General features: G+C 50.3%; 1 protein-coding gene across 2 annotated transcripts; it reads right to left on the reverse strand.

Annotated features, from left to right (window-relative positions):
• Nucleotides 1–197: 197 nt before the first annotated feature.
• Nucleotides 198–19,026, reverse strand: PRKAB2 (protein kinase AMP-activated non-catalytic subunit beta 2). Of its 2 annotated transcripts, none has more exons than XM_039484697.1 (8): nucleotides 18,588–19,026; nucleotides 13,750–13,928; nucleotides 12,720–12,886; nucleotides 11,428–11,521; nucleotides 9,366–9,486; nucleotides 5,125–5,258; nucleotides 4,257–4,325; nucleotides 198–3,108 (listed from the first exon to the last, which is right to left on the reverse strand). In XM_039484697.1, the coding sequence occupies exons 2-8, from the start codon at nucleotides 13,909–13,911 to the stop codon at nucleotides 3,031–3,033; spliced, it is 825 nt and encodes a 274-aa protein (XP_039340631.1). In that variant the 5' UTR covers nucleotides 13,912–13,928; nucleotides 18,588–19,026; the 3' UTR covers nucleotides 198–3,030. The 2 variants fall into 2 exon arrangements, with proteins under 2 accessions (XP_039340631.1, XP_039340630.1); XM_039484696.1 differs by having other exon boundaries at nucleotides 18,671–19,025.
• Between the last annotated feature and the right edge of the window lie 2,262 nt (nucleotides 19,027–21,288).

The raw sequence follows: 21,288 nt of genomic DNA on the forward strand, positions 1-21,288 counted from the left end.
GAGCCTGGCCTCCCTGCAGCACCTCAGTAAGGCCATGCTCGGAGGGGGGCACGTGCGTCACAGGGGCAGCCCCAGCCTGGATACTGGACACACCCAGGGCCAGCCATCTCAAACCACACAAATGGCTGGCCTGGGTCCTCAGTGCAGCCCCTTCCTTGGCATGCAGACACGGCCAAACACAGATGAGGTCCCACTGCCTCGGTAACAAACTTTATTAGTCACATTGCTTTGGCCAAAGCCTTAGCCTGGCTTTATGAGTTACATCAAATCAGCAAGGGAGCCTGGCACCTGTGGTGCCCTTCCTACCCCCAAATCCAGGCCTGTAGCCCCATCCCAGGGCACAAGAGCCCCCAGGTCCAAGAACCCCCTCACCACAGCCGTTGTGTTCAGCAGTAAACAGCTGTGCAGGCTGTTATCCGAAAGGGCTGGCTGAGGCTACCCTCACCCCCTCCAGCATTACTAGCCCTGTGCATCTGCTGCAGCTCCCATGGGAGAGCACAGCCGTGAGCTACAGCACAGGCACCCACAGCAGAACCAGCAGGGCTTCCTGGGGCTTTTGCACCTGCTGCTTCTGCAGGGCAGGACAGGGGCCAGTGGGTGCCTTCAGCTTGATGCTGGGGATTCCACCATCCCTGCACAGGATGCAGGGAACTGAAGTGCAGCCCCCAGCTGTGCAGCACGGTGTGATCCACTCACTGCCTTCCTTTGCTGGGCTCCAGCCCTGGGCCAGGACAAGGGGCTCAGCTGCTTCCCCCTCACAGCAGGCTGACCTCTCCTGAGTGTGTGACCCAAGCACCAGGAGACCTGCCCCTCTTCACCCCCCTGCCTCCAGGACTGGGGACTGTGAGGGGCTGGCAATGGGAGCCAGTGCCCAGCATGTCCTGGTCCAAGCCCTTTCCTTTAGCTGAGCCCCAATGCCTGGCCGCAGAGCCACGCTCACCAGGCAGGCAGGCAAGCGGCCACAGCACCCAGACTCTGGGCTTTCCACCTTAGAGGCAGCAGTCCCATAGGGCGTGGCAGCATTGCCTCAGCTTGGCCCTCTGCTCCTCACAGGGGCGGTTAGCAGGGAGCAAGCTGACCCTCTGGCTCTTGGCATGGTCTGAGGCACCCGGCACCTCTCCTACATGCTAGAGGCACCAGCCCTAACAATGGCAGGAGCCTCTGCTGTGCGAGTCATGCTAACAGCTCTAGCCGGGCCCCGCAGCACAGAGAGCAGTAACTAATCCACAGCCTAGAGCCAGTGCCCGCCCTTCCCAGCGCTGGAGCAGTGCCAGGCTGACCTGTCAGCAAGCCCTCAGGGCCGAGTCCTCCCCACACCACCAGGGAAGAGGCAGCTGCCCCAGAAGGACGGGCTTGGCCCTGCCTCCTTTTCACCTCCGAGCAGAAGTTTCCCTCTTGGTCAGTGAGCACCATGGTCATGCTGGTTTCACTGGGCTGGGCAGAAGCTGCTGCTGCTTGTCCAGTTTGGCCTCCCACCCAGGCAGCCGGCTGCTCAGCTCCAGGCATCTGCAGCCCTTCCAGGGTCCAGCGGAGCATGCACAGCCGTGTTCATCTCGCCATTGCACAGCGCAACCCCTGCCCCCGCAGGCACTCCGGCAGGAGGGGGAGCCAGTGCTCTCCTTGTGCCTGGTAAAGTGCAATTGCATACAATGGCAATGCCCCCTCCCCACCCGCAAGCTAAGAGCTGAACCTGGCAGAGGCTTAGCCCAAAGGGCTTGCGACAGTGGCACTCACTAAACATTCCTCAGGACAAGTGACCCAGGAAGGCTGAGCTCAGCCACTAGTGCTCCCCCCACAGAGAAGGGCTGCAGAGCCAGTGAGTGCTGCGGAGCCCAGCCTGAGACAATGGCAGAACCTTGCACTGAGACCCTGAGAAAGCTCTTAGCCAAGACAGAACCAGCCACTTCAGTGCACTGGGGCAGGAGACTTTGTCATCTCAACAGTGAGATCAGCTACCAGGCCAAGAACCCCAGTGCATGTGAGAGCCCCCTGCCCAGACAGAGCAGCCCTGGCAGCTGCTGGGCAAGCTGGGAGACCAGGCACTAGCACTGCAGTTCTTCCCACAAAATACCCAGACTGGTGAGAGCTGGTGCAAAGGCCAGTGACACGGCAGGAGCCTTTCCCTTGCCCCGCACAGGCGCTGGAGCAGGCCCACAGCAGGAGAGAGAGAGCACCCAGCCTCTAAGTGACAGACATCTCAGCAGCTCAGGCTCTTCCTCTCAGACAGTAGGGGCGCTAATTGCTCCATCACAGCAGCAGTTTCTATGCTGCACTGGCCAGGGGAGGGCAGCACGGAGCCATTTTGCTGTGGCCTAAACCTGGGAAATTCTCACCTCTTGGCCCCACAGAAGTCCAGGCTCAGCATGCTGGAGCCTAGGCCCACAGCTCAAGCTGAATGCTGGGGGTGTCGATGCCTGAGGCGGGCAGGATAGAGAGTGTGAGTGAGAGTGTTGGTTGGGACCAACCCTCCAATGCAGTGAGTGTGGGTGGTGGTGGGGGAAACGACTAACCCTGGTCTCTGCTCAGGGGAGCCATGTGCACATTCCAGTCCTGTCAGCTGAGCGCAGGGGGTAGGAAGCCAGCCCAGGCCTGCAGAGCTCAGGTGCAGCCACCCCCTGCACTCTGCCCTGAAGCAGGCCATTCTAGAGAGCCTTGGCGTGGGGTACACAGGGAGAGTGACATGGCTCTGCCCCACCACAGGCACTGGCCAAAGCCCTTACAAGCAGAGGGGCTGGGGAAGAGCTTCCCTGCTGTGACTCCCCCATGGGGAGCCAGGCTGGCAGGCAATAGACCAAGCCAGGGAACTCAGCAAAGCCAGAGGCCCCCAAAGAGGGAGGCTATGAAAGGGTCAAATCAAATCTCACCAACAGAATACAGAGGGAATAGCTCAGACACCCAGCAGGGCTGGGCTCATCCCCTTCCACCCCTGCCACGTTCAGCTAGAGCCAACCACCACTTCTTTGTAGGCCTGTCGCCTAGTGCGTGCAGACAACATGGCATTCCTCGTGTGCTACGCGGTGAGACACACGATCAGATGGGCTTGTACAGCAGAGTGGTGACATACTTCTTCTTGTAGCGATGAGTGGCACTGAGCACCATCACGCCGTCCTGCAAGAGAACACAGCAGAGTGTTAGTGGTGCGGATCATAGATGCACCACGGCCCCAGGATACTTCACAGTGCCGGCACAGTTACACTGATGTAGTAAGGGGAAGGGAGGGAGAGAGAGCTCCTAGCCAAGATCTGAGATGAGGAGAGTCACTGAGACAGAGAACAGGGAGCTGTTGCTAGCACCAGCAGCTGCAGAGACTGCTCTTGTGCAGGCTGGACTGCGGGAAGGCAGAGAGAAAGGTCAGTGCTAGAAGAGCAGAGGAATCCGAGAGCAGCACAGAAAGACAAGCAGAGACAAGTCCCCGGAGGTAAATTCCAAGCTAGATCCTGACGGCCATGCAAGGAAGCTGTGGATGACAGGAGGGCCTGGTAGCAGTGCTCTGGGCAAGATGGAAGGCAGCAGCAGCATCTGGCACTAGAGCTGTCTGAAGTTTTCCAACAAAAACTCCACGTTCTGGGAAAATGCCGATTAGCACAGCGAGTCTGGCTGAATCTGTTACCGATTTAACTAAACACAGGCAGGTCTCCCTACCTCCCCATAGGGGGTGCAAAGGCAGAGCGCCAGGCTGCTCTGCCTCCCCTGCAAGCTCCGGTGAGGGTGGGACAGACAAGACCCTCCCGAGAGCTGCCCAAAACATTCTGTATCGGTTCATCCCAAATGGAGTCTCTGGAAATACCTTTTCTGACTGGCTCTGTTCAGCACATCCTGCACTTTGCGGTGGGGACTACAGGTATCAATGGAAGTGAGAGCGAAGCACAGCACCTGCAGGCTGCAATGAGCAGGGGCCAACGGGCAACTGGGACCAGTGGGAGGGGCTGGGGAGTTCAGGAAGACAGCAGAGCCCATGTGAGTCTGAGCTGGGCAGGCAGGCAGAGCAGTGTTTGAAGGTGCTGCTCTTGCCCCAGAGAAGCGCTGTTCTCAGAGACATTAGTGAAAACATTCCCCAAGGCCAGCAGGGAGCAGTCAGGGCCTTCCAGGGTTTCCCGTTGTAGCTGGCTCAAGCTGCGCATCTGTTTCATTGCTGCATAGACTTCCAGGCCACACATCACAACACCCCGTAGCAGCAAGGGAAGATCATAAAGGCAGTAGCCTCTCTTAGGCCCTCAGAGGTGAAGCAGGTAACTCACCGTGTGACCATCACTTACCTTAATGGAGAGTGCATAGAGGTGGTTGAGCATGACATGGTTGGGCTCCGGTAGAAGAGCTGGGTCACACTGGAACAAGGAGAAGGGTCAGTCTACAGAGGCAAATGGGACCTGGGAGCAGCAGCCACAGACAGGCTCTCCAGGCGGAAACAACTCACAAATACCACCCCAGGCCATTCTAGGGTGTGCGCGGATCAGTCATTTCAGTGGACGTTAGACTTACGCTCTGGATTTTAGCCATGTTCTACTGACTAGAGCAAGGATGGAGCCCAGGCTTTGCACCAGAGAGAGCAAGGAGCCAACAGAGAGCAGAGGTACAGCCTGCTTTGACCAGCACACAGCGAGGGCTGTGTGCTTGGATCGAGATGGGAGTATTGCAGCGGTTCTCAAACGGTGGGTCAGGACCCCAAAGTGGGTCGCAACCCCATTTTAATGGGGTCACCAGGGCTGGCATTAGACTTGCTGGGGCCCAAGCCCAAGCCCCACCACCCTAGGTTGCGGGGCTCAGTTTACGGGCTCCCCACCTGGGGTTAAAGCCCTTGGGCTTTACCCCCCCAGCCCGGGGTAGCTGGGCTCAGGCAGGCTTAGGCTTCGGTCCCCCATCCTGGGGGTCGTGTAGTAATTTTTGTTGTCAGAAGGTGGTTGCGGTGCAATGAAGTCTGAGAACCCCTGGAGTACTGCATGCTGAGATCCATGATGCTCTCAGGCCATACAGGTAGGAGTGCAGCAGGACATGATGTAGAACTCTGGGGGGCACCCTCTGGCCACCTTCGCTCTTACTGCAGAGCCTGTTAGCACTCAGCCCAAACTCCCCTGCTTGCTCCACACCCAGCTACGTGCTCACTCAGCGGGAGAGGCGGCTACTCACAGAGATGTTGGTGTCCTTGTTGAGAATGACTTGGAGGAGGTGAGGAGGGAGGATGGGTGGAGATTTGAAGCGCTCCTCCGGTCGATACACATACATTTCCTGACCATAGAGTCCTGGCGGGGAGCTAGACAGGTCTACAAAATACCAAGAAGATGTGAAGGAAAGTGTCAACTAGAGCGACCCAGCAGGGTCTTTCCAGCACTGGCTTCTTTAATTAACCCTAGATTGGCACTGGGCTGCAAGTCCAAGAGAGCAGATGTGTGCAACAGAATATCTCAGCTCCATAGCCTTGGCAACACCTTCTGCAAGCAGTGGCTTCCAAAGGCAATACATCTAGGTGCCAAGACCACACTAAGGGGTTATTTGAGAGTCACACTGCACTGTCTTATTTCCCACTCTAGCACAAGCCTCTGTATATAACGGTGTTTTTCAAATTGTGGGTCGCGGCACACAAGGCACTGGGTTGACTTGCTCTGGGTCAGCACCACCAACCGGGACATTAAAAGTCCCGTCGGCAGTGCTGCCCAGCTGAGGCAGGCTAGTCCCTAGCTGTTCTGACATTGTGCTGTGCCCCGGAAGCAGCCAGCAGTGGGTCCGGCTTCTAGGCAGGGGGGCTATGGGGCTCAGCACTCCCATTGGCCGGGGGATGTGGCGGAGGGGCGGTGCCTGTGGGCGAGAGTCGCACTTCCACCTAGGAACCAGACCTGCTGCTGGTTGCTTCCAGGGTGCAGCGCAGTCCATGGTGCCAGGACAGGCAGGAAGCCTGCCTTAGCCTTCCACTGCGTCACTGAGTGGGACCCGCCAGCGGCAAGTCTGCACCCCAACGCTGCGCCTCAATTCCCTGCCCCAGCCCTGAGCCCTCCCAAATCCAGAGCCCTCCCTGCACCTCAACCACCTGCCCCAGCCCAGAGCCCTGACCCCCCCTCCCACACCTCAACTCCCTGCCCCAGCCCTGAGCCCCCCAAACCCGGAACCCCTTCCTGCACCCCAAGCCCTTCATCTCTGGCCCCACGCCAGAGCCTGCACCCCCAGTCCAGAGCCCTGAGCCCCTCCTACATCCCAAACCCCATTGGGTCACAGGCATCAACAGTTTTCTTCAACTGAATCCCCAGAAAAAAAAGTTTGAAAACCACTGCTGTATAAGATGTATCAGCAGCAGCAGAGGGGCTTCTCAAATGATCGACATGGTTCGCTGCTACAGGACTCCCTGATGCATGACTGAATTACCAGTCAGCGATTCCAGGTCAACCTACCACAGCTGGCATCTGGGGAGGTAACCTAGTCATCTTTGCTGCAACGTGAGCAGAAAGAAAGTGGAAGGTTTTCTACACAGCTTACTACTAGAACAATTAACTCTGATACTAAACTAGCCAGTTGCTTGCACAATGGAAGCTTCTGGTCCCAGCAGGTTGTAAGATGTATAGATGTCAAACATGCCTTGAATATATATTGATAATAGGTTATTACAGCCCTCTCTCTGCTTGCCTAACTAGGAAGCAATCACCCTTTTCTCCCTCGTCTCCACAGCGACCAGGATTACCACCATGCACCCCTATGCACATCCCAAACTGGAGCCTCCTCATGGAGCAATAGAGCATGGGAATCAATATGCACATCACCACAGGGGGACATCTTGTTGGGAGCTTCAATCAAACTAAAGGTTGAATTGCACAATTCCCAGGAAAAGAGAGTTCCTAGACATGAAATTCTCATGATTTGCATGTGGTGAGAACTCCCATCTAATTGGAAATTAAGAACCGGAGATGAGTGTAGAACACAAATTGAAATCAGCTAGGAAGCTTGTGACCAAAAAAGTAGATAACAACTCACCAAGGTGTAACTTTGGAATATTAAATGAAATAGCTTAAAGAAGGAGAGATTCCATTTAATAGTCTGGGTTAGTACAGAAATGCACTATTTGAAATGAATCAAACAAAGAGCCTCCGACAAGAAAGAGATTGAAGATATTTGTTATGCACAGACACCACCTACTGGATACCAACAGAGGCAGAGAAACCAAGAGCTGAAATCTGAGCACAAAGACTGGCCCGTATAGCTAAGTACCGGTGATGGACCTCCTTCAAAGTCATTCTAATTACCAAAAAAGAACAGGAGTACTTGTGGCACCTTAGAGACTAACAAATTTATTTCAGCATAAGCTTTCGTGGGCTACAGCCCACTTCTTCGGATGTAGGCCACGAAAGCTTATGCTGAAATAAATTTGTTAGTCTCTAAGGTGCCACAAGTACTCCTGTTCTTTTTGCGGATACAGACTAACAACGCTGCTACTCTGAAACCATTCTAATTACCTTTTGTTCCCCAAGGAAATCCCAATTTGTCAAAGAGGCCATGAAATTGTATAAAAGATCCTTGGGTCCTGATTCTGTCATCTCAGATCTGCTTAGGTTTCATCAGGAGAAGTTCCAGTCGCAAGACTGAGGTCCCAGTTATACTGGTATGCTCTGAATATGAGATTTGGACATTAAACTATAACCTATGAACTATTCTAAAAGAACTCTTTGCAACTATGAAGCTCACCATCTCTGCTATGAATCTGCACCTCAATGAATTGAAGTCATGTCTGTATGTATGTTGCTCTTTTAACCATACTCTCGTTTTTTAATCAATTTTAGTTTAGTTAATAAGAATTGGCTGTAGTGTGTATTTGGGTAAGATCTGAAACATTCATTAACCTGGGAGGTAATGTGTCCAATCCTTTGGGATTGGTAAAACCTTTTCTTTTATATGATGAAATAAGATTTACAGAAATTTTCATCATATCTGACGTGGGAACCTGGATGGAGGCCTCAGGCTGGGTCACTTTAAGGGAACTGTGTTGTTTGCACTTCGGAGTAACCAGTAAGGTAATAAAGAAGCTGTTCTATGCTGGCTTGGTGAATCTAAGTATTGGAATATCCGCCAGCTTTTTGGGGTTTGGCTGCCCCATTTTTTGCAGTTCACCCTAATTGAGTGACAATAGCTGGCCCCCACTAGGATCCCAGTCATAGTACCCAAAGCTCACTGTACCCTGTAGACAGTTTCCCCCACGCCCCTCTCCAGGGTTACAGGACAAAGCAAAGCAGTTGACTAAACCCACAAAGAAGCTGCAGAATCCAGAAGCGCTACGGACACAGACCAGCAGCATGAAAAAGTCTCCCCCTGATCCCAGGATTATGGACTAAGAAGTCATGAGGTTGTATTTCAGGGACTGTATTTCTTTCTGCTCATTAGCATAAATAACAGAGTTACCTTGTTGGGGCCACATTCTTTTTAGTGAGACCTCAAGTAACTATATTTTGGCATTTAACTAACTAATGTTTTATGTATATTCTCCTTTGTCAACTCCACAAATTGGCCCAAGAGACTTAAAACAACTTCAGGCAATTGTTCTTGATATTTTAAACTAGTACCCCTCATACCAAACAATTCCAATAGCCGTGACCACGGTGTGCCCTAGGACTAGCGCACCCGTACTCCTTGGAGAAGTCCCAGAAGCATGATCATGTATTACAGGGACTAAAGAATTGATAACTGATGATTGTCAGTAAATGTAAGAAATCTTGGTGATTTGTATTGTTCCTTGGTATAGCTACAGGCTCTCGCCCTGGTTTATGTTAATTACATGACTGCATGCGTATTTTGTGTTCAGTACATGCCTAAATTATTGCTTGTACCTACAGTTTGTCAATAAACTATTGATTGTCCATTTATGTGGTTCTGGGTGAATTAGTAAACTGTCCAAGGTAAAAGTGATAAAAGTAGTAAACCAGTGCTCCCTGGACTCACTAAATAGGGGTTATCCTAATTAAATTCCATTCCAACACTGGCTAGAACGCTTAAAATTGGCAAATCTAGCATGTTAGATTTCAGTTTTAAAAAACTCTGGCACTTCAGCGCCTTCACACAACTGACCCCCATTCACACTTACAAGGCTCAGATCAGACAACTAAATCACTCACACTTACAAGGCACTCAGACAGCAAGCTCTTCAGAGAGGGGACATTAGTGTGTGCATTGCACAGCACTGGGTCCTTGGGCAATGGTGCAATATAACAACAAACACTACTCCTCACAGCTGTGTGTCAGGCACCCACCCAGCTGTCAGCTGGAGTTCCAACTCAAGGGGCTCAATCCCCTTCAGTGCAATCAGTGTCATAGGAGCTTTGAGCAAGTCTCGAAGGAGGAAAGGGGCACGTGTCACAGTCAATGTCAGCACGCACTGAGAGCCATGAGAAATGTACCTCGACACGAAGTCTCTGAGCTCTCCAGAGAATCCACCTTTAATGCATCAAATACCTCGAAGTCAGACTTCTTGACGTGAATCAGATTGTTAATGGTGCCCATTTGGCTGGTGACCACAGGCTGAAATGAAAAGTGAAGACAGTGACCTACCTACATCCTCTTCCCACTGACACAATCACACTCACAGGGCTTGGCTACACTTGCAAGTTAGAGCACATTAAAGCAGTCCCAGGCGCCCTAACTCCTGAGGTGTCCACACTGGCAAGGCACGTAGAGCACCTGAACACTGCAGCTGGAGCGCTCCTGGTAATCCACCTCCACGAGAAGCATAAAACTTGCTGCGCCCTAGCTGAAACGCCCAGGCATCAGTGTGGATGAGGTGTTGCATTACTGCACTGTGACTGGTCTCCAGAAATGTCCCATAATCCCCTGAAGTCAAGTGGCCACTCTTCTCATTGTTTTGAAATCGGCTGCAGGCATGCAGATATCCCCTTTCAAAGCTCTGTTTCTGACAGCCTGCATGCTTATCTGCTCTGGGACAAAGCAAACCATTAAGTGGAATGCTGCTGTTGTGGGAGGAGGGGGGAGAGGAAGAGGGGGAAGGTCTGCTGCTGTCTGAATTTACAAGATAGCATGCTGACACGCTCTCTGCCCCCCAAAACACACTGTCTCTCCCCACACATATACACAACACACTCCCTGTCACACTTCACCCTCCCGCATTTAAAAAGCATGTTGCAGCCACTTGCACCCTGGATAGCTACCACAATGCACTGCTCTTTGTGGCATTGCAAGAGCTGCTAATGTGGCCACGCCAGTGCGCTTGCAGCTGACAGTGTAAACACATGGCAGCGTTTTCCGAAGACTGGTTTAACTACCAGCACTCTACATCCGCAAGCGTGGCCAAGCCCACACTTTTCCCAGCCTTCTCTCCCGCACCTGCACATGGACAATCACACATCTCCATTCTTCTATCCCCCTGCTACAGTAGCACATACGCCACCCATCCGTGTCAAACCAAGAGGCAGAGGTAGAGCAGATAAACCACAAGAGCTGCCCAAGGCTCAAGAGACACTATGTTGAAGAATGCCCTGCTAGACTCCGGGATACAGAAGTTTCAGACTCTTATCTGAACACAGGCTCACAGGCACGCCTCATTAGTATTTTCTCACTGTTCACACCCATTCGTTTCCAATGACTCTCAATTTTGGGCAATCTATGCAACTCCACCCCCACACTCTGCTTTAATAATCCTCTTCTGTAGGCCCATCCTCCTACCTGCAGGAAACTAGATTACTATGCTTGTCAGGTTGCCCCTTTATCAGCTGCAGGCATCACATCTGAGCGAGGAGATTAAGGGAACCAGATGCCCTAGTCTGGCTGGTTATACTGAAATTGGCTTAAAGGAATTCTGGTCCCCAGCCGCCCCTTTTAACACTGTTGAGGGTCACCAGATGATGTTCTAAGTAGGATTACATGGTCTGTTTGAGCATAGAGCTAGGCCCCGGGAGGGATAAGTCAGTGGAACTGGTATCTTATTTCCCATCCCTACCCCTCTCCTCACCCCACAATGCCCACCAATCCCTTCCTGATCTCTGCATCTTCACCCAGACAGTGTTAAAGAAAAAAATGCCTTAATTTTCATTTCAAACCTAGACCACTGCATGAGGGAGTCAAGGCCATAGAGAGGAATCAGCTGTAATGCTAGTCCTGGGAAGCAAGGGCCTGGGACATGGAATCAAGCGATGGAGGCAGAGAGGCTCACAGAGCTATTCCATTAGCTACATGCACAGAAATGCTTATGGGGTGAAACAGCCTCAACATGTTACCAGATTATAGGGAGGGGCAATCAGTGCCGCACCAATCAAAGCAGGGGGAGGGCTGCTGGTGCTGTACAATCCTAGCCAAGGGGAGAAAATGTTACAAGGGAAGCAGGGAGGAGAGGCTGAACCAGCCTAGGGCATGGGGTGCACACTGCATATCCGCAGTGCTGAGGCAGCGTACTGAGCCTAAGAGGAGCACTCACTGAGTCTCTGGGGAGAGAAAACAGATGAGAGTTACCTCGGAAGGGTCATGAACCCACTGGCCATCCACAAAAAACTTGTATTGGTGCTCGCCCTCGGGCAGGTCCAGAATAGCAACAAAGTCATTGTGGCTGAAAGGAGAGAGAGGAGAACAGGACACAGTGTTGTTACAGAAACAGCATCACAGAGGTTGCTCTTCCACAGGGTCACCGGACACAGCACCAGTCCTAGATAGTTCGAGCCTGAGTCTAGTGCCTGAGTTCATCTCACACAGTACTGCTTTGGAGAGCACAGACAGAATTCCTGCAGACAGAATTAACCTTCCCAGACTACTGTACCCCTTTCAGGAGTCCGATTTTCCTTGAGTACCCCCAAGTTTCACCTCACAAAAATGACTTGCTTACAAAATTCAGACATAAAAATACAAGTGTCACAGCACACTGTTACCGAAAAATTGCTTACATTCTCAGTTTTACATACAATTATAAAATAAATTAATTGGAATATAAATATTGTACTTACATTTCTGTGTACAGTATATAGCAGTAGAAACAAGTCATTGTCCGTATGAAATTTTAGTTTGCACTGACTTCACTAGTGCTTTTTATGTAGCCTGTTGTGCAACTAGACAAATATCTACATGAGTTGATGTACCCCCTGGAAGACCTCTGCATACCCTCAGGGATACGTGTACCCCTGGTTGAGAACCACTGTGCTAAGCTAAGAGACACTCTGCATCGAGAGACATCTCAACACATCACAGACCAGTCCTATCCCACTCACACCCACCCACATCTGTCCCATGCTATCCCTGTACATTCACACACAACCTGAATCAACATCACACACTGGACTGCCACAAGCAGTCTCATAATTCCACTGGCAGATATGCTTGGAATTTGCTTGGATATTTAAGGATCTGTAGTTCCATGTTGACACCAAAATCACCTGCCCAGATTAGTATAGAACTGGGAAAGTTAGCACGTTTTTGTTACCAAGACTAAGCCCTTGAATTAACTGAACTGATTTATTACTTCTTGAAGACAGCAACATCTCAAAAGGAGTTCAGTTTTTGACACTGTAGACGTTATTACCAACTTTATTTCACTTGCTGTAATTTTGTTGTTTTTCAAAGCTATTTTGGCTAATAAAACCATAATAATTCGCGAGTCAGTACTTCAGCTAAGGAACACGGAACCAAAGAACAGTGAGAAATCTAGTAGAGGGAAGTGGTTAAATAAATTATTTAACCAATGTGTTTTATATCACTCCTCTTCCTCAAGTTATTGTGACTTGCATATGCAAAGGCTTCCCAGAGAGAGGAAATACCTTTTGATGAGTGGGATCTTGGCACTCCAGTTGTTGAAGGACCCAGAGATGAAGACCTCCTTGCCTCCATCAGCCCAGCGAATGACAGTGGGACGAGCCTGCTGTGAAGGCTTTACTGACTCTTCCAGATCATGCTGCCATGACATAAACTCCTTCTCCCCAGCAAGCTGCATGAAGAAAACAAGAGCCATCCTACCGCCTAGCCAACGTGCAGATACAGCAGGGATCAGGGCTGGCTCTCCAGTCACATTGTTCTCCCATAGCTCTTCAGCACACATCAGAGCAGGAGCAGCATGGATTTTCTAGCTCCACAATGCATCACAGATTACCCAATTGTTGTCCACCCACTCCCCTCCACTTGGTATCTACTACTCCAGTGCTTTGACTTCCTCTCTGCTTCACTCCTCCTCTCCATTGCCATCACCAACAATGTCTGTGTCCAAGTCACAAAACCCCTTTTGCAACATCATGGAGCTAGGCAATTACACAGCTCTCCTTGTTGTAGTATCCAAATGCCTCTAGTCTCACCTTCCTTGATCTATGCACTACCTTCAATACGAGGATGACTCCCTTTTCCCCTAGACTCTGAAGTCTAAGACGCAGAACTGCAGCTGGCATTACATTATTATTGCTCCACTTCAGACAACGGAGCTAAGAGAATTTAATCCAGCTGAGGACGTGCCCAAGTCATTTCCTGGCTTCTCTATCCAAGCCAAATGACAGCCTTTGTGCTGTGTCCTCTTCTCACTCCATTCTCTGGACTTTCTTCTAAATGGGCCCCTTTTCCTGATACCCTTTGACTAGGGACGTTCTGTACACACTGTATCACCCCTAGGCATTGACTGTAGTGAGGTTTATTGTACACACCATAGGGCAATTAGGCACTTCCAAATAAAAACAAACAAACCCCACAAATGTCTGACTCAGATCTGCTAGAAAGTGAGCTCAGCAGAGCTGCCAATATAGTGACCTGCATCATTGGTTATGATTCTGTAAGGATGGGGAATGGGACAGAGAGGCCAGCCCATACCTTGGAGTCAAGGGTGCTGAAAACATTGGGGTCATCAGTGCTGCCCACCATGATCTTGTGGGGATGATCCTTCGTGGAATGGGTGCTACTGGCTCCATCAGAGCGGTGAGATTTGGAGCCATGACGTTCCCCAGACAATCGATCGCTGGTGGTGTTTCCCATGGCAGCTCTGCACCTGACTGAAGGAGAGGGAAGAAAACACAATGCCCCAGTGCCCACTACACACCCACAGGTGGGAAGGGAGAGCTCTTGGTTTTCCAACCCCACCATGTCAGCGTAGATTGATTTCAATCCATCATTTATGTTTTCCAAGCAACAAGACACCTCTGCCTAATTAATTATTTGCATGATGATTAGTGGAATTTCCAGCCAGCATGCTAGAATAGTTTTGCATTAATTGAAAATAATTATTCACCACACCCAACAGAGATGTATTTTTAGAGCATCTTTCACCCTGAAGGATTCCAAAGGGCTTTGCAGAGCATGCAAGAAACCCTACACCCAGCAAGAAAACACAGCCACCCAGAGTGAAGGTGGCAGCTGTTTGAGAGCCCCTAGCAACACTTCTCATTATAAACTGTTATGCAGGGAAGAAGAATCCTGTGCCTAATTGAAATGACAGGGAGACTTTCAGGAGACAGAATGGAACTACCCAGGATGGAATTTGGCCAGGGCACTGGAGTGAACACTGTGGTTCCTATGAGAAGCTTTACTATAAAAGGATGGGGATGCTGCTACAGCATGGGCATTTACTAATCATTTACCAGTCACACCAACGTCAGTTTCAGGACAGCAGCTGAACCACAGCAAAAGGCTGTTTGCCCTGGTCATAATAAATGTAGCTGAAGCACTGAATGGTCAGAAGTCTCTAGCTAGCCATCTAGATACAATCTGTTAAAGTGGGAAACCTGATTCTGGCTGCAACAGCCTCTTCTGCAGGTGGATATTGGCCTGCGTTATTCACTGAGGTAAGTTAATTCAAATGTGAGACACCTACTTAGAAGAAATAAAATAGAAAGGACTGGCTATATTGTACCAAACAAAAAAAAACCCACATTGTGACGCTCTGTACCTCAGAGGAACACTGCACCCCCATGTTCATCCTTATAATATGATGGCCTGGTATCCAATGCAAAGTTTGTCATGTTGGATGTCTTTGGAAGGCTCATGATGCACTGAGCACTGTTGTTATAGTAATCTTATAGGTTGTAATTTCATGTATGTAGTTGTGAGGCTGAAAATGTGTCCTCAGGGCTTAAAACAAGCCCAGGCAAAACTCTCCAGGAGCAGAGGGGCAGTTCACACCTCAAAAGCACTTATGAGACAAACCCAGCCCAGCCTCACAGGAACAAAGGACACTGGCCTAGGCAACAAAGAGTGAGTCACCCTCCTTCCCTTGGTCAGTTTGGAACTATGATTAAGTAATGCTCACCTGACCCTGAAAGGGGGGGGGGCGCGCGGGCGCAAAGTCAAGAGGGGAAAGAAAGAACATGATAAAAGGGAGAGATGCTTGTCGTGCTCGCTCTCTTCCACCTCCATCTACAGACACAACCACCAAGCAACTGAAACGCTTACCAAAGGGGACAGCCTGGCTTGAGGGTACCCCACAGGAAGGAATTCCCATGTGCGCCTTCCTGGGATTTCAAAGGGGTTCTGCCCTTGGGTGGTGGCAGCATTTACCAATCCAAGGTCAGAGAGAAGCTGTAACCTTAGGAGTTTAATACAAGCCTGGAGTGGCCAGTATTAAATTTTAGAATCCTTGTGGGACTCCACCTTCTGAACTCGAAGTGCCAGAGTGGGGAATCAGCCTTGACAGTAGTTGATAAATTTGTTTGTTTATTCTACCTGAAGCAGTGCGTTTGGGTTGAAGCAGGTCAGAGATGCCCCTTGGGATAACTAGCCTTTGTTAAATTGATCAACTCATATAAGCTTGCAGCGTTCAGCAGACATAACTGGACACTGCAAGATGGAGGTTCCTAGGGTTGTGTCTGAAACCGGAGATTTTGGCTAGTGTCATTCGGTTGCACAATCCAAGCAGCAGCTGGCCAAAAGTGCTCACTCATGTAGCTGGAGCAGCTTACATGCTAGAGGCTGTGCACGAACAGCCTGGGAGTGGGGGTTCTCACAGCAGAGCAGGTTAAGGCTGGCACCCTGAATCGAGGATTGGAGTGACTTAGCAGATCACCAGTCCAGATAACACCATGGGAATGTCTCACACATCTTCTTGTAAGAAGCACGGCAAGCTCAGCAAGTTGCACCGATCTCTTCTGTTCTCTCACATTTATCACACAGATTCCCAACAGCTAATTACTACAGAATTTTTGTTTTACCTAGTTAATTTTACAGTGCCATTCACATGCCTTGAATACTACTATGCTGACAATCATAGACCTGCAGAATAAGTCATGGGGACAGCAAGCAAGGAATATTACCGGTATTATTGGTGTTACTCTAGTGAATAGCTGCTTTCCCACCAAAATTAAAAACTTCACTATTTGGAGAGAGCTTTGCATAAAAGACAAAGTTACACACTGACACTGGAGTTTGAAGAGAGGCTACATGTATCTTTTTTTTTTTTTAAATCTTTTAATTTCTTTACAAAGGAAAAAACTCCCAGCCTATTTACTATGTAGTGTTATCGACAAGTTACACACAAACACTGATATTATCGTCATCTTTAAGAGACTTAGCTGAGTCACTGTACAGAGCATGTGAATTTTGTTACCTACATAGCTGGTAAACAACAATTACATGATTTGACGTAACAAACAATAACTTATAAACAAGCAGCAGTGAGAGAACAAAGAACTGTAGTCAAACACAGGTCAAGACAATTCAGGGACAAGCAACTGCAATAGGATATTGTACACAGAAACAATATGCACTGGCCATGTTCCAGCATCCTAGTAGCATGCCGCTCAGACATTAACTCTCATTACAAAGCTTTTAAAGGGGGGGGGGGGACAAACCAAAAAGCCAATCAATTAATTGCAGTTTAGGGAGAAATTCTAGTCTCTCCAGGATTAAGACTGAAGCAAGACTTTCACCAAACTAGATTTTGACAGTAACTTTGCCAAATCTATCTAATCTACTGGAAATTGCACAGGAATTAATTTATAGGAAGGCAGAATTTTTCAGGAGATACAGGGTCCAGGATGGAAATGTTTTGGAGTTATGCAGAGTCAAAAAAAAAATAAAACCATTCAGATTAGTAAGGCCACATTTGTTCCAACAGTCTGTCCAACCCTTCTTTGTTATTAATAGTCTCTACAACAACTGCCTCCAGCCTGTTTTGGTGAGGACTATTTAGTTCTCAAGTGCTGTTTTCAGGTATTTACAGTATAAGGATATTTCTTGGTGTTCTGAACACATACCAACTTCAGGGATCTAGGAAGCACACGTAGCCCTGACTTGTACTTTATAAAGCTCAAACAGAGGACAAGCCTGTGCAGAGTTCCTAAGTAAACCTCTACCCCGTTATAACACAAATTCAGATACAACGTGGTCAAATCAAGTTCGATATAACGCGGTTTCACTTATAAGGCGGTAAGATTTTTCGGCTCCCGAGGACAGCGTTATATTGAGGTAGAGGTGTATGTCCTGAATTCTATTTCCACCTCTTCCCCTGACTAGTCCTAACACTATTTACCCTTATGTACCACTTTACAAACACTATTTACTTAGGACTCACAATAGTGCCCAGAAGTAGATAAATGAATCTTTTATAGAGCACCAGTTGCTGTGTTAAATATAAAGGTTCACTACCATGACTCACAATTACCAGAAAGGGATGACTCAGAAAGCTTAAGGCCAACATTTCCAGACATATCAACTGTGGCCTTGTCTAGACTAGAAAGGGTTTGCTAGTATAACTATACAGGTACAGTTATACTGGCCAGTCTTGCTAGGATAAGCTGCCCTAGGAGGAGTTCTTTTGTTGCTATAGCTTATAGTGATTCCTCAAATGAAACATATTATACTTTCAAAAGGACTTTTTGGTCTGTATAACGGCATCTACTCAAGACTTTTGCCAGCCTAACTATATCAGCAAAACAAACCAAAACCACCACACCCCTGACTGACACAGCTATGCCAACAAAACTTTGAAGGCCTACGTTTGGGTTCCTAATTTGAAACATGGCTGGATTCTCAGATACTGAGTGCCTGCAGCTCCCAGAAGCATTTGTGCAAGTGCAGCACTTCTGAAAGTCAGGCTCAAGGTATCTCAGGCTGAGCAACCAAAAGTAGCAGGAGGTGGTTGCAGCACTGTCCCGCCCCATTCACACACTTACCTGCCCCTTTACCCTCTACAGATGGAGGAGCTTCCTTCCATTTACCTGCTTATATGACCCCCATCACACTGGTATCTAAGCAGCACAAGCACTCAGGAGCCCTGGGTTCAAGTCCCAGTTCTGCCAAAGGCCTGCTGGGTGACCTCGGGCAAGTCGCTTCCCCACTCTCTGCCTCAGTTTCCCCATCTGTAAAAGCTACTGACCACTTTTGTAAAGTGCTTTGAGATGATGAAGAACGCTACATAAAGGCTAAGGATTGTTATTATTGAGCTTATCCCCCTGTGAGGTGAGGAAAGGCAATTCCAGGTGGGGCATGGAGGCCCAGAGAGACTGAAGGACGCCCCAGATCATACACCCAGTCTGTAGTAGAGCAGGGAATTGATTCTTATCTCAAGCCAACCTCCCTCCTCCAGGCCTGGCCACCAGGGAGGTGAGGGGCGGCTCCGCGCTCTGCGCCTAAGGAGCTAATGCTCCTGTCTGCAATGTGACACCCCGGGGGCCTGTTCCCACCCCACCAACATGGGGAGCGCGGGGGCTTCCACCTACCCCCGGGCACAGCAGCTTCACAGCCGCCCGCTAACGCCAACGGGGCGCCGGAGACAGCCCCAGGGCCCCGGTTCCCCCAGTACCTGGCCTCGGCTCGGCCTCCGCCCGCTCTCCTCTAAAATGGCGAAATGCCCCCCAGCCGGCGACGGCCGGCAGCCACTCTATGGCCGGGCTGGGAGACGCTCTGTCCGACTCCGCCGGCTCCTCTATGGCCAGGGAGGAAGCGCGGCTTGGCTTTGCGCCGGTAACCTTGGCCCCCCGCCCGCGCCGCTTCTTGGAACGGACGCTCTATCTGCGCGGGCGGGGCGTCTCTATGGCTCTATGAGGGCGGCGCTGGAGGGGAAAGACTTTCGTAGTCCGCCCCTCGGGGCAACCGCCATCTCCTTGGAGTCTTCAGCCACATTGCAAATCCTGGCAGATGGCAGCCAACTTTACTAGGGCCGGGGTGGCCGCCCTGTACTTTGGAGGCGCTCGCGGGAAAGGGCGGCCATCTTAACCGAGGGCAACTTGGCTTCATCCCCATTGAAAATAATGGGTGAGGTGACTAACGGGCAATGGCAGCAAAGAATCCTGTGGCACCTTATAGACTAACAGACGTTTTGCAGCATGAGCTTTCGTGGGTGAATACCCACTTCTTCGGATGGTTACGGGAAGAGTCTCAGCATTGAGGTCAGGGCGCTGCGGGCCAGGTGTGAAGGACAGAGCCCCGGTCCACACCCGCACTGACCCGCTCCCTCAGGGCTGCCCTGGAATCACCCGCCCGGCTCTCAGTACAGTGTTTCTCTGGCCGATTGGTGCGAGCCATTGCCTTGGGGACGCTCTCTGGCCTGTGCCGTACAGGTCAGACTAGATGGTGGCCGTAATCCCTCTGGGCCCTAGACGCTGTGCGCTGCTACAGCTCACAGTCCCCAGCACCACTGAGCACTTCAGGGCATCGTCCCCTCGGCTGAGCCTTCCTCTCTCTTCCACCCCCGGTCCCCACTGGGAAGAGCGTGAGAAAATAGGTTTGGTAGTGTGCCCTGTAGGTCAACAGTGTCACCCTCTGCCACCCCCAGCAGGGAGCCTTGTGTTCTAACACAGGGGAAACCTGCCTGAGAACGGCACCCCATCAGCCCCAGGTCCTCAGACTCACACGCCGAGGCAGCCAGCCGCCCAAAGAGGAGCTCTGTTTTGAGCTGTGAACACCTTGATGTGCACTTGGAAATCAACCATAATCTGCGGCCTGTGAGAAGTTCTACTAAATGGACCCTTCTGGAAGAGGTGAAGTATGAGTGGTCTTCAAGTGCAATCCCCAAGAAAACTTCATGGCAGTAACCAGTTCTGGAGGAAGAAGTGTGTGGCAAGGTTTGCATATAAGACTTATGGTCTCAACCTCCAGGACAGTCACAGATAGAAGAGTGCTCTTGGCCACTGCTGCTATGTGTGTATCTAGATGGAGCTGAGGATCCAGTAAGACCCTCAAAGCATGAACCTGTGTAACAATATAGGGAAGGTCACTCATTCTGGCATCTCTTGTTGTTTCCCCATGGCCTACCCACATTAAACTCTTGGATCTGGATCAAGCCTCTGCCTGCCAGATAGTGCTTACCACAGATGGGCACTGACATAGGCACCGACTCCGTGGGTGCTCCAGCGCTGGAGCACCCATGGAAAAAAATTGGTGGGTGCTCAGCATCCAACAGCTCCCTGCCCCACCTGCTCCAGCTTACCTCCACCTCCTCCACAAGTGCATCACCACATCCTGCTTCTCCCTCCTCCCTCCCCGAGATTGTACCACGAAACAGCTGATTTGCGGGGCAGGGAGGGAGGGGGAACGCGGCACACTGGGAGAAGAGGCGGGGTCAGGGCGGGGATTTGGTGAAGGGATCCAATAGGGACAGGGAGGGGGTGGAGTTAGGGCAGGGACAATGGGGGTGGGGAAAGGGTGGAGTCGGTGCAGGGAAAGGGGTGGGGGGCAGCGCGGGCACCCACCAGTGCTGGAGAAAGTTGGCGCCTATGGGCACTGACAAAGCTGATTAACTAGCCATCCAATTCTGAGGAAAAGGAGATACAGAACTGGAACATCAACAATAGCTGGTTCAACATGGCATCTTACAGACATGCACTCCCCACTCAGACATGCACACACACTTTCTATCACATGGTCCTGAATTCTTTTCTGACTCAGGCTGTTTACACTTAACCGCTACAGTGGCATAGTTATAGCTGGGCTGCTATAGCACTTCAGTGTAGCCACTCACCACAGCATTGGGAGTGGTTCGTCCATCACTGTGGTTAGTCCATCTCCCTGACAGGTGGTGTCTACATCAGGGTTTAGAGCAGCATAGCTGCATTGCTCAGGGGGGTGGATTTTTCACACCCTAAGAGATATAGCTATGCCGATGTATACTTTTCACTGTAGACCTGGCTTAAGACCCTTCCTGGCAGATTTTTTTTTTATCAGGTCTCTGACAGGGATGTCACCTCACCCTTGAGGCCTGGCCAAATTTATAGTCATGGGTTTACAGGGGATTCGATGTCTCAGCTGTTATACAGTCTCTGTAGGAGTATCCCTATTATTCACTAGGCCCTAGCCACAGCTTTTTACAAGGACAATCCCAGCCTGAGACTTTAGGCTACAGCATTCTTGTTTCTCACTCTGGCTCTCTAGTGAGTCCAAAGAGTTCAGACACTTGTTACAGATGTTACACCTTCAGGCAGC

This window comes from Mauremys reevesii, linkage group 8 (genome assembly GCF_016161935.1).
Source record: "Mauremys reevesii isolate NIE-2019 linkage group 8, ASM1616193v1, whole genome shotgun sequence".
NCBI classification, from domain to species: domain Eukaryota; kingdom Metazoa; phylum Chordata; order Testudines; family Geoemydidae; genus Mauremys; species Mauremys reevesii.